The sequence below is a fragment of the Natator depressus genome, chromosome 6 (genome assembly GCF_965152275.1).
Source record: "Natator depressus isolate rNatDep1 chromosome 6, rNatDep2.hap1, whole genome shotgun sequence".
Taxonomy (NCBI): domain Eukaryota; kingdom Metazoa; phylum Chordata; order Testudines; family Cheloniidae; genus Natator; species Natator depressus.
Genome location: NC_134239.1, coordinates 46,969,076 through 46,985,232, shown reverse-complemented (window position 1 = coordinate 46,985,232; position 16,157 = coordinate 46,969,076). Strand labels below are relative to the sequence as shown.

The 16,157-nt window shown below is 39.1% G+C and overlaps 1 protein-coding gene across 1 annotated transcript in view; it reads left to right on the top strand.

The window, feature by feature from the left end:
• The window catches only part of SLC6A5 (solute carrier family 6 member 5), a 55,266-nt gene extending 41,089 nt beyond the window's left edge, over positions 1–14,177 (top strand). Inside the window, exons 14-16 of the mRNA XM_074955197.1 lie at positions 3,061–3,161; positions 6,411–6,578; positions 9,026–14,177. Of these exons, the coding sequence (XP_074811298.1) occupies positions 3,061–3,161; positions 6,411–6,578; positions 9,026–9,181 (425 nt within the window). The 3' untranslated portion in view covers positions 9,182–14,177. The remainder of the gene's footprint in view (positions 1–3,060; positions 3,162–6,410; positions 6,579–9,025) is intronic.
• The last annotated feature ends 1,980 nt before the right edge of the window (positions 14,178–16,157 follow it).

Below are 16,157 nucleotides of genomic sequence, written 5' to 3'. Positions count from 1 at the left end.
AATTGTGAACATTTCTATCTGAGCATCTCATACTCATTAATGGATTTTATCGTTACAATACTCCTGTGTGTAAGGAAATAGCCACAATTTAGGGTTGGGGAATTGAGGCATGGGGTAGGTTGTGACTTGCTCAAGGTCACACAAGAAGTGTGTGGTTGAGCTGGGAACTGAGCCCTTGTCTCCTGAGTCACAGTCCAGTGCCCAGTTCCTAGAATATCCTGCCTCTTTTTTTTATGGGAAACTTGATACTAACATATATGATCATCCGATCAGGGAAGAGAAACATACTATGCGATCTGTGTGTCCAGTGTACTGTGCTTGACTTCTGAATTGCTAGTATCGAATGCTTGAAGCAATATTTGCAGCAGTGTGTTTCTGAGTGATCCAGAGGCTGAAGTAAGATTTATGGAAGGGCTTCAAACATATTTGTTGAGGCTGGGGCCACAGGCAGTTTTGAAAAGAGAAAGGGGCTAAAATGAATATCTGAACTGATCGCTGCAAATGGTTCACTGAGCTCTACTAGACTGGCAACTAGATATTAATATAAAACAATGAGGGCCAAATACACTTTTACATAAGTACAACTCCCACTCATGGCCCCCATTCAGCAAGATATATAAGCAAGTGAATAGTCCCTGTGCCTACTATGAAAGTAAGATTATATACCTACTTTTGTGGTTCTGCAGTACTGTAAGAGAAGCACTGGAGAAGTCACACTGAAATGGTGAACTAAAATTGCTCCTAATAATGGTAGAAATGAAATGAAGAACAGAAGTGATCAAGTGAGAGGGGAGCATTAACCATCAGGAACTATGGAAAGGAGAGAGCTCATTTTTCTTGCTTTCATAGTCCAAGGGAAATCAGACAAACTTTCTATACTTTCATCCTTTGTAAATTTGTGTTTTTCTCTAAATATAACTTTTCTTCAATACCATTTTTTATCTTCTTCTTCACTCCTCCCTCTTTATATGTTACCATGAGTGGGGTTTTAGCTCTTTTCATATCTAATGCTCAAGTCCTAAAAGAAGTAGTGCCAGAAGGCACCTACGTTACTATCATTCATAAGAGAGAGTACCAGAGGTACCAGACATTCTGGCTCCATCCCCCTCTCCACATCGTGCACATTTTATTAACTGCTGTAGGAGTACAAGTAAGGAGGAATGTTAAGTGTATATAATTTAAATGGGAGAGGCCCTTTATTCTGCTTCATCAAATGAAATAAGCCAAATGTGAAATACGCATCATAGCAGAGAACATAGCCTTGGGCTCAAAATTTTTCACTTCTTGTCACTCAGAAAAGGACAAAAAGTGGCACATTTAATTCTGTTTTGCAGTGGGGTGTGTCTTTGTTCTTTTTGGATCAATAATTAATAGATGGGGCAACGTTTTAACGAGATGCGGGTTTCCAGTAGAAAACATCTGTTACTGAGCACAGGCAATCTGCTTAGTGGTAAACAGGTGTGCTGAATGGTAGTGACAAGTCACTGAGTGCCAGATCCTCAGCTGGCATAAATTGGGTTAGCACCACTGAGCAGAAGCCTGGAAATGAGAGTTATGCCAGTTTACCACAGTAGAAGATCTTGCTCAATACAAATTAGACAGGAAGCACTTTACTGCGTATAGAGAACTGGTGTAACAAATGAGGAGAACCGGCTGCCTTAGGATGCAGATCGTCATTTACTTCAGATCAGTGGAGCGATGACAATTTACATTAGCTGAGGATATGCCCTATGGTTTTAACGTAGTCTGTCTGATTCTGATCTCACTTTCCACAGTGTAAATCAATACTAATTACATCGAAGACAATCTATTAACACCAGTGTGCGAGTATAGATTTATGGAGATTTGGTCAACCTTTAGCTTGACTGGCTGGTATCCATCTCTGGCCCTCAAAGGTTCTGGAACTCAGGTTGCTTATTGAAAGAAATGATCAATATATCGTCAGTTTGCCTCCAAAAATGAATAGAATCCTTGCCTGAGTGCCAGTTGTGGGAGGACTATATGGCCAGTTCTGTTGACTGCTAGGGGCATCACAGAATTGTTTCTGTTATCTATCCTGGCACTTCTTAGTTCTGAACTCTGACTTCTGCAGAAGAAACACTTGAACCACACAGGTTTCCAGTCTAAACAAATCAAATTAAAATGTAGTGGGTTAATACCAAATCATCATATTAATTAGACAATTAGTGGGTCTGTATTGATATTTCAAGACATTTGAGGTAAAGGGTCAATCCACTGACAACATCTCAACCATCTTACAAATGTCCCAACTCAAATGTAATTAAAAAATGCAAAACTAGCAAAAAGTTGAAACTGAAATCAAAGGAAAACATCTATCATGTATTCACTAAGCCATGCACATAAAGGAACAGTTCCGGTTTTCAGACAGATGCTTATAAATTTCTCTTATATTTTGGTACTCAGTGGCTCAACTTTGAACAGCCTTTTTAACAAACAATGTTTGCATGAAAGGTCACACTTGAACTCAGTCAGGGCAAAAATCTTTGCCTCCCCAAAAAAAAAAAAATCACAATTTTGGCTTTCACTTTTTATATACGGGCCTGTCTGCCCCACAAGCACAACATGCGATCTGAATCAGGGCCCCTGTATGCAGAGTGTTTGAGATCATGGTGTAAATTAAGTTTATTATTTTTTTACAGTTGTCAGGTGGTGGATGAGTCAATTAACAAAGGTCATCTTCAAGGGGGTGGAAGGACAAATAAATATAGACATTTCAGACAACATCATAGATCTGCAGCTAGCCAACAAAAGGGTTTTTGTGTCATTATATTAATAATGATTTTTGAAACATACTGTATATTTAATCTGTATGTACAATTTCAATTTGTTGTAATTTTTAGGGAGTAAATAATTTATTAGAATTGTGTTCTACACAATATTCACCCATTATACTGTATGGTTAGAACATCTATTGAAATTTTGAATTGACAAATCAGAGAGTTTGTTACTATAATTAGACACAAGGGAGATCACAATAGTTGTTTTGCAGACTGCAGCCAGTCACTCACCTCTAACTGTATTTGCATTTGTTGTTTACAGGCTTGCAAAGATTTTGTGAAGATATAGAGATGATGATTGGATTCCAGCCAAGTAAATTCTGGAGAGTCTGTTGGGCATTTGTGACCCCGACTATTTTAACTGTAAGGCAAAGAATTTTCTGAATGTCTCCTGCTCAGTCAGATTTTTTTTTTGTTTATAAAACCTACTCTTTCCCAAAGACAATAATTATATCTCAAAAATATATACCCAGCAATCGTGTATGTAGTGTGTGTGTGTGTGTGTGTGTGTGTGTGTGTGTGTGTGAGTGTGCGCGCACATTATATAATATATAAAAATAATACACACATACCTATATACAGTGATGAGCTGCAAAAATCTTAACAACGGGTTCCCTCCTCACCCCACGAGGGGGTCGTTGCCCACCCCCGCCCCCCAGGACTCCTGTCCCATCCACCCCCCTCCCCTGTCCCCTGACTGCCCCCAGAACCAGGCAGGAGGGTCTCATAGGCATCATAGTGGATGCCCACCCCACCCCTAAGAGCCAGAGGTACCTGCCGGGGGGAGAGGTGGGGAGTCCCAGAGGTGCTTACCTGGAGCAGCTCCCAGGAGGCATCCAGCAGGTCCCTCTGGCTCCTAGGGGCGGGGAAGCATAGCTGGGGGGAAGTGGCCACTTGCCCACTGATCACATCAAAACTGGCGCCTTAGGCGCCGACTCCCTTGGGTGCTCTGGGGCTGGAGCACCCACGTGGAAAACTGATGGGTGCAGAGCACCCACTGGCAGCTCCCCACCCTGCGCCTGGCCCCAGATCACCTCCGCTCCGCCTCCGCCGCCTCCCCTAAAAGCACCGCCCCGCTCTGCTTCTCCGCGCCCCCGCCCGGCTTCCCACGAATCAGCTGTTCGGCAGGAAGCCGGGGCAGGCTGAGAAGCAGGCAGCGGCTTCCCGCTCAGGCCCAGGGAGGCGGAGGTGAGCTGGGGCAGGGAGTGGTTCCCCTGCGCGCCCCCCCACCCCGGGTTACCTGCTGCGGCGCAGGCGGCCCTGCTCGCCCGCCCCTGCGCATCCCTGGGCCTGAGCGGGAAGCCACAGCCTGCTTCTCAGTCTGCCCCAGCTTCCCGCGCGAACAGCTGATTCGTGGGAAGCCTGCGGGGGGAGGGGGGGAGGTGGCGGAGGCGGAGCGGAGGTGAGCTGGGGCTGGGGCGGGGAGCTGCCGGTGGGTGCTCTGCACCCACCAAATGTTCCCCTTGGGTGCTCCAGCCCTGGAGCACCCGTGGAGGTGGCACCTAAGGCGCCACTTTTGGCCGGTTAAATTTAGAAGCTCTTTTAGAACTGGTTGTCCCTCGCGGAATAACCGGTTCTAAAAGGGCTGCTAAATTTAACAACCGGTTCTAGCGAACCAGTGCGAACCGGCTCCAGTTCACCACTGCCTATATACATATTTATTTATCTATATGATTCTACAGTGTTCTCACACATTGACTTCTAGAGGAATTTTGGGTGTGTTAGGACTCGAACTGATCCTGTAAGTCCAGATTCAGCAAATCACTTAAGCACATGCATAATACCCATGGAAATAGATATTAAATGTGTAAAAGCTAAGCACATGCTTAAGTGCTTTATTTATTTCAATTTTTAAAATACCTCCATAGGTATGCTATGCTGAATAGGGATGGACTTAAGCTTGTGCTTAAAGTTAAGCACTTAGTTAAGTGAATTACTCAACTGGGGCCTCAGTGTGTGATCCAGTTCTCCTGTGGTGGTAGTGGGAGTACACACATCTTTCTCCAGGAGTGATAGTGGGGCATAACTATTTCTTAGCTAGTGTTAGGATTGGTTTCTCTTTGCACTTAGCGGGACCAATAACAAATGCTCTGTTCTACTTGAAGCTATGTCATTGTGCCAAACAAATTCAGTTCTAGTGAACAGTTTGCTTTTCTGCATGCTGGTTCTGAACTGCACAACCACCATACAGAGCACCATAAACAGAGAGTAGACTTTGTTTCTTTATCTTTCTAACACTGGAGCAAAAGAAGGTTAGCTACTTAATTATTAAAAGCAATGTTTCACAGTGCCAGTAAGTGGCACTGTATGCTAGTAGTTTGGTTGTGATGTCTCTAATGAAACTTAAGTTGATATTTTTTGGGGGCAAAATCCATATATTTTTTCTGCTGTTGTCAAGGGCAGTGTGGAAATTGGATTATCTTGTATGGTGGTCATTTTTTAATAGGAATATATAAGAAAATTATAATTAGCTTTATAACTCCATAGCAAAAATGTGGATGATGTTACTAATTCCCTTTTATTCTTTACTATAATTTTAGATTTGCATTTGATTAAAAAATTACACAAAGGCTCTAAATTTTAAAATCAGTAAAGCAATGTTTTTCATTGGCTAGAGTCAAAATAGGGGATCCATGTGCTTGTGTAGCCTGGGATCTGAATTCCCTAGCACACCTCATTCCCTTTTGAATTTGGCCATAGTGTTGTATTTTCTTTACATCTGGTAAGCATTGGCACTGGAATGAGAGAACCTGTCTGTGATTCTAAAATTTCTGGCTTACTGCTGAGCTAAACCAAGATTTAAGAATGGACAGCAGTCAAGGACCAGGACCAGGAATTGAATCTTGGTCTCCCTTATGGTCTCTTACCACACATTGGAAGCAAACCATGATGCCACCTCAAGCCCATATGTTTCGACTGAGCTACAAGAATGGCAAAATAGAACGTCTAGAGATAAATTTATAGTAGTAAATGCTTTTATATTGATCAGTCATGCTACTATCATTATGCAATAGAAAAAGAGCACAGAAAACAAAGCAGTATCTCTTCCTACTGTGGTCTTCTGTAATACTAATATTTGATGTATCTGAATGTTTTAAGATTAGAGTTTAAATTACTTCATGTCTCCAGAAATAAAACTGACCATTTTTATATGTGCCTTCACATAGCTATATTGCTATAAATCTTCTGTGTGCAATTATTGTGCACATAGGCACAGTTACTGAATTATGTACAAATGTAAGCAGATGTATTGCTATTTATACCGTAAGTGAAATGGAGTAACTTAACATAATTATATTAGGAAACACTGCCAATATACTGTGTTATAAAGCTTATTACCCTAGGGACAAGATTCTAATCTTAATTCCGAAGGTGTAAACCTAAGGTAAATCCATTGATTTCAATGGAATTATGCTGGCTTTACACTGGTGAAACTGAGATGAGAATGTGGTCCTAAACTTCCAGAAGCATTATTGATTATCACATAGTTTCTCTCTGTCTCATATATATAGTGTCTGCGCACATCTCTGATTATACTCCTTTACTGAAAGTGTGCATGTAAATCATAGTGTGTGTGTTGCTTATTAAAATATATTTTCTTTTTGTTTTCAGTTTATTCTTTGCTTCAGTTTTTACCAGTGGGAACCAATGACCTATGGAGCTTACCATTATCCAGGCTGGTCGATGGTGCTTGGGTGGCTGATGCTGGCCTGCTCTGTTGTTTGGATCCCTATTATGTTTGTGATAAAAATGCACCTAGCCCCCGGCAAATTTATTGAGGTAATTCTTGAACATCCCACCCTCTTAAAAATATAGTCATGGAAGATTTTTTTCTGTAATTTACACTGATTCAGGTGTTGGGAATTGTTGACTGTTTGTTAGAAAACTTTTTTTATTGCAGTATGAAGTGCAGGTGCTCAGTTGGTTGAAATGCACACCTACTGCTCCCCTATTCCTCAATAAAATGCTACATAGACTTGATCCTGTGAGGACTGAAAGAGCTCAGACCCTCAGAGGATTAGGCCCTAAAATGTTGCCAGTTGTAGTTGACTTACTTGTTGGTCTTTCTGCTGTTTGGTTGGTCTCAGATCTGCCTCTTGTGGAAGCGGAATGGAACTAGAAAGCAGCAGGTACTAGGGAGCCACAAGGAGTTGAAGGCACTAGAAAGTTTCAGATACTAGAAGGCATCAGGTTAGACTGCTCTATAGAGAATCATGCAACAGGAAGCATCAGTCCTTAGAAGACATCAGACACTAGGTATCATCCAGACATATCACTCTGGATGTCCTGCTCGCAGTTCAAGCTACATATGGTGAAAATGAACTCATCTTTTCTCTCAAACCTTTTTGCTTCCTCGTTGCGTTGAAAACACCCTAACCCTCCCTGTCACACAGACTTATGACTGCTGTGTTTTGGGGTGTTTTTCAGGGTGCTGCTGATTCTCCTTCTCTTAAATTCAACTCTTCCCTATAGCACCTCTGGTTAATATGCTTGGACCTTCCCTGGCTGCCTCCCATCTTGGCTTCCACAACCTCCCCTTCACTTGCATTCCAATTTCCCATCTTGCTTGCCTCTAATCCTTTCACAACCATATGGCTAAAACCATCTCCCATGCTAACTACTTTGACTGTATCACCCCTTCACTGGCTTTCTCCCACCATTTGAATCAGTTCAGTGCTCTCATCCTCACCCTTGACACTCACTCTGCCCTGACCTATGAACCTGCATTCATTTCACGCCACTCCCTTCTTTTCATGTTGCCTCTCCCCTGGTCTCCTCTCCCTCTCCTCTTCATGCATTCTTCCACACTACCCCCTATTCTCCCTCCTTATTCTAATGCAACAGGCACCCACACACTCCTCCTTCCAAAGCCCTCTTTGCAGCTCACCTCTGCAAAACCCACAGAGAGAGGCGCTGTGGAAAGCAGAAAAAAAATAGAAACGTCCTCTTGGTCCTTCCATGTGTCAGACCATCCATGCCACAGGGCAAGGACCACATCATCCCCTGTTTTGTACAGAACGAAGGTGCTTGATGTTCCGTGCTGGAAAACCCATCAGGCTATGGAATGCATCTGGCACTAGACAGCCATATGGCTTGTCAGACTGTAGAGGGCACTGGAGTGCATCAGGCTATAGAAAGAACATAGCACATAACAAGTGAAACAAAGAAGTTAAATTTACTCTTCTTTGCCTTTGTCCAACTCTGATCTAGTATCAGAGCTGTGGGCCTAAGTTGGAAAAGAGCAGTACACAAACTGGTGCTCCTTTTTACAAGGCCATGACCCAGTTTCCCTCACTGAGATTTAGTACTCTGCTTCTGGCTTCCTAATTTATCCATTTGGCACTGGAATTATTTATTGCCTCATAGAGCAGGGCACACTCCCTAGTGTCCTTTAACCAGAGCATCTAAGGAAATGCAAAAAGTCATATCTTGCATGAAAGGAGGAAAGGGTTTAGCTGGTTATTTCAGCTTTAGCGCAGTGTTTCCTGAACCATTCAGTCTGTTGCATAAATTTATTATGGTTGATTTGGGAGGTAAAGGTTGCAAACTGGTAATTAAGCAGAGATTAAAATAACTGATATAGAGACTTGATTCACTTTAATAGGTAATAAACATATAATTGTTCCCTCTTAAACCATCAGAAATACGGTTTCTTTCCTTTTTTATATATAAATGCTCCAACCAAATTATATCTTCAATAAAGAGATCAGCGGAAAGATTAGCAAGATATTCACTGTTGGTAATTTTGCCAGGTTAATCTACTTTTTTTTTTTTTTTTGGCCACAGAGAGAAATGATATATTTTGTCATCAGCTAATTAAAACCTTCGCTCACTCATAGCAATGTATTACTTTTTGGTCATTTGTATACTTTTGGGAAATATGCTAAGCAAAAATCCAATTATTTTGATGCAGCTACCCACTGCTTAGACGATTGGGCTAAGTAATTGAGCACGTTCGTTAGTGAGTGAGTTTAGCAATCTGTGGGAGTGGTTCTGAGTTCCCTTCATATGGTATGGGGGGAGAATATATAATTAAAATCTGAGCGTTTTATCTATTAATCTTGCAAATTTGTGCAAAACAAACACTGAGCAGCAGAGCATTTTAATATCCCTTTGCAGGATATTGTCAATAATTTCAGATCAACCTAACCTAGTTTCCTCCATTGAATTGTAATTCTGCTCTATAATTTTAAGAGATTTTTTTTTTTCTCTCCTACGCTGTGCAGAGGCTCAAGCTGGTCTGCTCTCCACAGCCTGACTGGGGCCCATTTTTGGCTAAACACCGTGGTGAACGTTACAAGAATATGATTGATCCACTGGGAACTTCCTCCCTTGGACTTAAACTGCCAGTGAAAGATTTAGAATTGGGAACCCAATGCTAGTAATTCCTATACTGGTGGCAATAATATGTACAGCCTTTTAAATTTTTCTTTTATTAGTTTCCCATTGTCTCCTTTGTTCTTTTTCACAAAGTGGTTGCTTAGAAAGTAGGACTTATTGTTGCATGCTGTAATGAAGAACTAGATGGCCACTGGAAGTATTGGGGTGTGGGTTTTTTTGTGTTTTTTTTTTTTAGTGGTGCCCATGACTTATTATTTCCACTGTGAAATAGCAACATGACGTCATGCAACTGGTCAAACTTTTTTCTTTTTTTTTCTTTTTTTGGATGGTCATGCACAGCCCAACAGGAATGATTGTTGAGTTTAACTATTTAGATAGGGAAATGGTTCCTGCCGATTTAGGGCCAATTCTGCTCTGTTGCAACCCCTTTGACATGGGACTGAGAATTTCTTACCAGTGTAACTCAAAGGAGAGTTTGACCACTGGGATGGCGTGGGAGGGACTGAGTGGATAATGTGGCCCATTTGGCCAGATTCTGACCTCTGTAATACTGATGAAAATCCAGAGTGACACCACTGGCCCTGATGGAGTCACTCCAAATTTACACTGATAGCAGAATGTGGCCTGCAGAGTCTGCAAACAATCTTTCTATTAAATAAGTACTGATTATACTGAAGGCTTTCTGACTCAATCAAGGAGTTAACCTTTAAACACCATGCACTGGTATCTGATGCATGACATCAAAAAAGGAAGAGCTTAATGAGCCATTCAACACTTTTGAGGGGAAAAATAAAAGCACATGTAAAATGTATTTGAGATCAGGACTAAAGTTGTATTTGAGTCTGAAAGCTGGTTTGAAATAGTGCCATAATGAGGCAGATGGGCACCACTATTTTAATTAATTTCATGCATTTCCATTAATAATTTGATATGTCTTTTTCATTAAAAATGCCAGTTACACTGAGTATCTAAACCTCCACTTCATTGGCAAACTGCACACATAAGTACAAACCCAGTTTTATTCACTTCATCCAAGTATTCTGAACTATCTTTGTTATCTTCACTTTTGTTTAAAATCTCCCGTAAAGAAGCCATCATATAATTTGTGCCTAATTTTATATTCTTACAGTAGTAGATGTATTCTAGTTTCCACATGACAACAGTTATTAGAATTTAGCTGTGCTGTTCAACTTTGTGATTCCCCTATTTGTTCTCTTATAAACTTCTTTATATAACTTGTAGCTATATTCTTCTCTTTCAGCCAAAGGGGAAATAACTGAACCCCTATTTCTGTCTCTCTCTATAGTGTGTGTATGTATATATAGTAAGTAAATTCTTCAAGACAATATCCTCTTATAACAATCTGAGCTGTGCATAGTTTGCTTTTCTTAATTTTTTACTGTCAACCTTTTCATTAAAAACAATTAAATACAATAAAGTGATAAGACTGGATAGACAAAATTATAAGGAAGAGAATGCATAGTTTAGTAGATAGTAGTTTTAACATTGCATTGCAGTAGTACATTCTCTCACTGCATTTTAGAAATCCAATATATGTATGGCAATATGAGCATTAGTCTTAAATATTTCTGCTACCTAATGGGCAGAGTAAAAAGAGTTTTTAAGAGTACCTTTAATGAACTAAATATAACTTACAACAATTTATTGTAAAGTGCACTATAAAGAGGGAGAAAAATATGTCTTCAGTAAATTGGCAAAACTGCAACCTTTATTATGCTGTTGTATTCTATACATACATATGAGATTTTTTAAGAGTGATCAGTGTTCATGTAGTGTGTACTAGTGATGTTTTATGTCCCTATTAATATCTTATCAACCAGTGTATAGATATGGTGAGTTTAGAATAGTGTAGCCTGGGTTTTTCCCCACTATTGTAGTAACTAATCTAAATGTAATTTCCTTTCGGGGGACTGTTTATATCATGTTCTTTTTTTGTGTTCACATTACAGGGTCTCAGGTAAATCTTCAGTTAAAATGTGTCTGTAGATGTGATGTTTTCATCCAGTTGAAGAAAACAAAAACTAGACCTTAATGTAACATTTTGAAAATAATTTATTTTGTATGTAGATGTTAAAAAAAAATCATTTTGCTGAACTTTCTCTTTCGTGGGGCAAATAGTGTTGTCAGTTATTGACACTGCTAGGGATATTCAATTCTCAGGCAGTACACATGAAGCACAATCAAATATTTGTCGTTAAATGAAGTGGGAATAGATTTTGAAGCTTTGGCCCCTAAATCTGTATTATACTTTTTTCAGTTTGGTGTCTTTACTTCTTCCCGTATTATACAGAGCATTAAGATTGTGACCCTTCCACAAGCATCTCTGCCTTAAAACTGCACCAACTTGATTTGGCTTTGCCAGCTGATTCAACAGAGAGCTGCTATTCTAACTTGTTTTTGGTTTTATTTCCCTATGTGAACAATGTTTGAGGATCTACCCCTTTCTTGGCATAATGAAATGTCATAAATACATGATGTTAAAATTAGCCCCTTCAAGTCTCTCTGGCTGGGGAAAAAAGAAAACCGTCTCACATTAAATGAATTACCAGCTGTCTTCCCAACAAGTAGGGCGAAGAAGGGAGCCTAAATCAATCAGCGCCATCTATTGGGAATGGTGTGTTTTCACTAGGATGAATAATTCTTGGCCTCTTTTTTTACCCTTACTGGCTAAAACCTGAGCTTGATTTTTTTTGGAGCCCAACCCAATTTATACTAATTACTGCGGTTGTGATTTAAAAAAAAAAAAAAATATGATCAATGTTGCCATATTTGTTAGGAAATGGTGAGTTAGCCTAATAGCTGTGAATCCTTTTCACTTGCTGGCTTGTTTTTCAAAAGACACATTTGTTTGAACTGGGATTAACTAACTCTGTAAACTGCAACTGGTAACTTCCAGTGTGTGAGGATATCACTTGCTTACTTCCTGTTTTAAAAGTGTAAAGATAAATCATTTGAAGGGACACTGTTAGGTTAACAATAAAATAAATAAATATAAATAAAACGTTGCTAACTGTGTCATTAGTTAGGCTACTAAAAGGGGGAGGATATGAAAAATATAATTTTTCATGATTTATGTTGTTGTACTGTGTGTGGTGTGTGTGGGTTTTTTTTTTTTTTTTTTGCACTTCACTCAGGCTTTGGTCCTGCTCCCACTGAAGTCAATGGCACAGAATCAGGCTTTCAGCTGAAACACTGAAAATAGACAAGTTGGTATTTTTGTTTCTAGTCAGTTTCTGGTTTTCATGTGCCACTGTTTGGCTTGCAAAAACTGCAGGGGAAATTTTAAATAAAAAAAGGAAAATAAAAAAAAGAAACCCGTTTTCAGTTTAACTAAAAAAGTGGAAATACTTCTGTTATGTTTTTAAAAAGTTTTAAATTTATTTACCAAAACTAAAAGTTGAGATTAAATTACCCAGAAGTGTCCCTTTAAATGAAAAGTAATGTTACAGTTGGGGAAAGCACTTTATCATTGTCTAGTAAAGTTTGCACATACGGCATTTTCTAAACATGCAAGTATTTCAGTAACTGATTAAATATCCGAAAATATTTTAAAGTGAGGGGAAAAAGCCATATTTACATAAAGGTGACCTATTTACATGCAGGTCTATCAGTCTTGTAAGGAAAAAAATAATCAAAACTGATGAGGATTGCCTCTATTGCAATTTTTTAAAAATGAGATTGAATTTTTGGACAAGCTGAGATGCACTCTTATATGCATTAAAATGATACTTAATGCAAATCTTTGCCATTTTCAAATTCTTTCGGGTCTTCCTAGTGTTTTTAAAATGCAAGCAATGTACAAAATCTGTGTTTCAGTTAGACACAGCAGCACATTGTTTCCAAAAGAAGGGTTTAACAAAATGACCTTTAATTGAAAAAGACTTGGAATGTCTTTATACTAATGTTTCATTTGGGTCAAGTTATCCTTTTGTTAGGTTCTGCTCCATTGATTGTATAGATGTGCCTCAGCGCAGAAGATCATCGCATCCCATTTATTGTGGTTTCCTCTTGCCATTTCCAATTCATTTGTTTTATCACTGACCCTTTATTTGAATACACACAGTTATGTGGCTTATCTCTTGCTCGCTGTATTTTAATGGTTGCTTTTTCATGCAGACATTGATTTTTCTCTTATTTTGCATCTTTCTCTATTTTGCAATCTCAATTTAAGAAAGACTGTTGTGGACTGTTGTTTTTCAGTTGCAGGCTGCATGGCTTTGGCATGCAATGCTCATGGGTAGGAAGTGTTTTAGCTAGGTTTCCTCAAAGCTGCCACTAGGTCTGGTGGGTTTATGAGATGCTTGTTTCTTAGCTTGTAGTTCAACTTCCTGTAAATAATGTACTGTATTTGTGAAATGGCTGGAGCTTAGTATTCCAGGGGACTGACGCCATAGACTCAGAGGGAGAAAACCGTTTATGGTTTCTGCCTTTGTCACCTTCAGGCAGCCTATAACTAAAGAGAGACCGCTTTCTTGATGGGTTTAATTTAAAATGTGAGAGCTGGGCTGGACCTTATGGCTTGCATTATTATGATTTGCCCATCACGTTTTAAATACATCTTCAGGTAACCATTTGCCTTATAGGTGTATTTCATTGTTAGAAATATAATTAATGTTGACTAGAATATGTTATTGTCTGTAACCTATAGTATGTAGTGTACCTTGTGGGGCAGATCCTTAGCTGGTAAAAGTTGTCACAGCTCCATTGCAGTCAATAAGAGTTATGACAGTTTACACCAGATGAGGATCTGCGCCTGTGTCTTTTTGGCACTTTATTGTGGACCTATCACTGAATAGGTTAATTCTTAATTACTTGCGTAATGTCATATACTTACAGGCATTCTATAGGGGTACTGCTGCCTATGGATAAAGATATGTACCCTAATCAGGTTGTTGTATTTTTTCATTAGCTATACATGGAGAAAATATATTATGTTACAAAAGATGCATTATATATATCTTATATCGTGCATATTATATGCTGTACATTATTCATTTAAGAAGTCATTATTCTTGAGGCCCTACCTCAGATTTTGTATTTATGTGTACAAATGCAATTTATTGTATTATATATTTGCCTATTATATTCTGATGTTATAAATTAGAATTTATCCTATAATGTATGAGTTCTAAAAACACTAAATAAATGTCCAGTGTTTAAAAGAAAGAATTGTTAGTGTTATGTCTACTGAAAATAACCCCCTCCACCACAAACATCATTCTTACTTAACACACCGCCTTAAGGTATCTGCAGAATTGATCCGTTTGATTGTTAGAAACCTTGAGCAGCAACCGAAAACAGCTCTCCTGGGAAAGAGAGATATTGCACAGCTGCAGAAACAAATATCAATTAAATGGTTAGATTCTTAACTATTAAAAGACTCTGTAGCTTGTTGAATAATTAATTACTCATCTAAGGACGAACTGGATTTGTTTAAATCCTTTTATTGCATCAAATCAATCATGCCAAAGATTTCTGAACCATGAAAAACAGAGGGTGCGAAGAGATTGATACTGAGAGATGGAGAGGAAAAGAGAGAGAGTAGAGTTTAATTATAGAAGTGGAAGCTCCATGCTGGCTTTTTACACCATTTGTGTCTTTTGTTTTAAAATGTAAACCTGAGCTTTTCCAGTCCGGCTATTGCAATGTAAAGGTAGAAACATATAGTAATAAAAATACTGTAATGGACTCCCATTTACCAGCACTGTACTATTAAAATTATACCAATCCATTTTCACTAACAGTGGGGGAAAAATGCTTTTGACAAGCCATCCCCAAATACAAAGTTGCAATTAGACAATTAATCACTATACTGTTGCATGAGACTGAGACAAACACGCTAATGAAATAAAACCAAAACATAACGTTTGCATTATGTTAAGGTTGTGAATGCGAGACATGTCAAGTGCCCAATCCTGAGAATTCCTGAGTGCCTGGGAGCTTTTCAGCAATTCCCAGGACCAGCTCCCAAAAGATAGAACATACTGTATATGCTTTGTTCTGTCTGTAAACTACACTGTTGTGGGAAAGACAAAATTGGAACTGATGATGAAATACTATAATACTCTATTTATAACATGTATTTCATCTCTGAGCTCTGCATTATCATGAAGCATTGCAACCCTCCTGAGAGACAGGCAAGTATCATCTCCATTTTACAGATGGGGAAACTGAGGCACAGAGGTTCTCTTCCCCTCCCTCCCCCCCCCCCCAAAGTGACATGTTATGTGTCAATATTAGACCCAATTATAGAACACCAGTGTTTTGGAAGTAATGACTGCTAGTTTTCTGCGCTCACCATTAGGAACCATTCCCTTCCAGCATTAACTTGTCTGAGTTTAGAGGACATAATGTTCCCTACTTTCGATTTTTGTTTACATGGATTTTTAGGTGAATTTATTTAAGTGATCTTTGAAGCTATGTATATGACAGAAATTATCATAAAATGTCCACACCCTGTATTGAAATTGCAGTGGATGCATACATTTTAATGGGAACCAGTCCAATCTGGTAAGCAGGGGTCCTGTTAAAGTTTCCATGGCCAGAATTTAGACCAAAATCAGCCCTCCCTGATCCTTGGCATCTATCTGCTCCTGAAAACAAGGTTAAAATATAACATAACTGCAAGGTGAATCACCAACAACAAACTAAGAGTGCTGAGTACACGTGTCTTTCACGCCTGTGAAATTCCTCTGCTTTCTGCCTTGCTGGCTCATGAGAATGAAGATGACTGACTAGGCCAACGTCACATACACAGGGACACACATGTGCCACCTACATGTATATGCCCATTGATAAAAACAAAGCTGCAAGGTCTAATTTTAGGCCTTACAAGTATCTTGAACATAATCTAACTTTGTATTTAGGGATTTTGAAAACATTTTGGTATATGACAGTATTTTAGTAAACTGTTTATTTACTTGGTAATCTAGATTGCAAGGGCTTTTTCTGATCCATTGTGGTCTATTATGTAAATCTTAATGTGGAGTCTCTTAA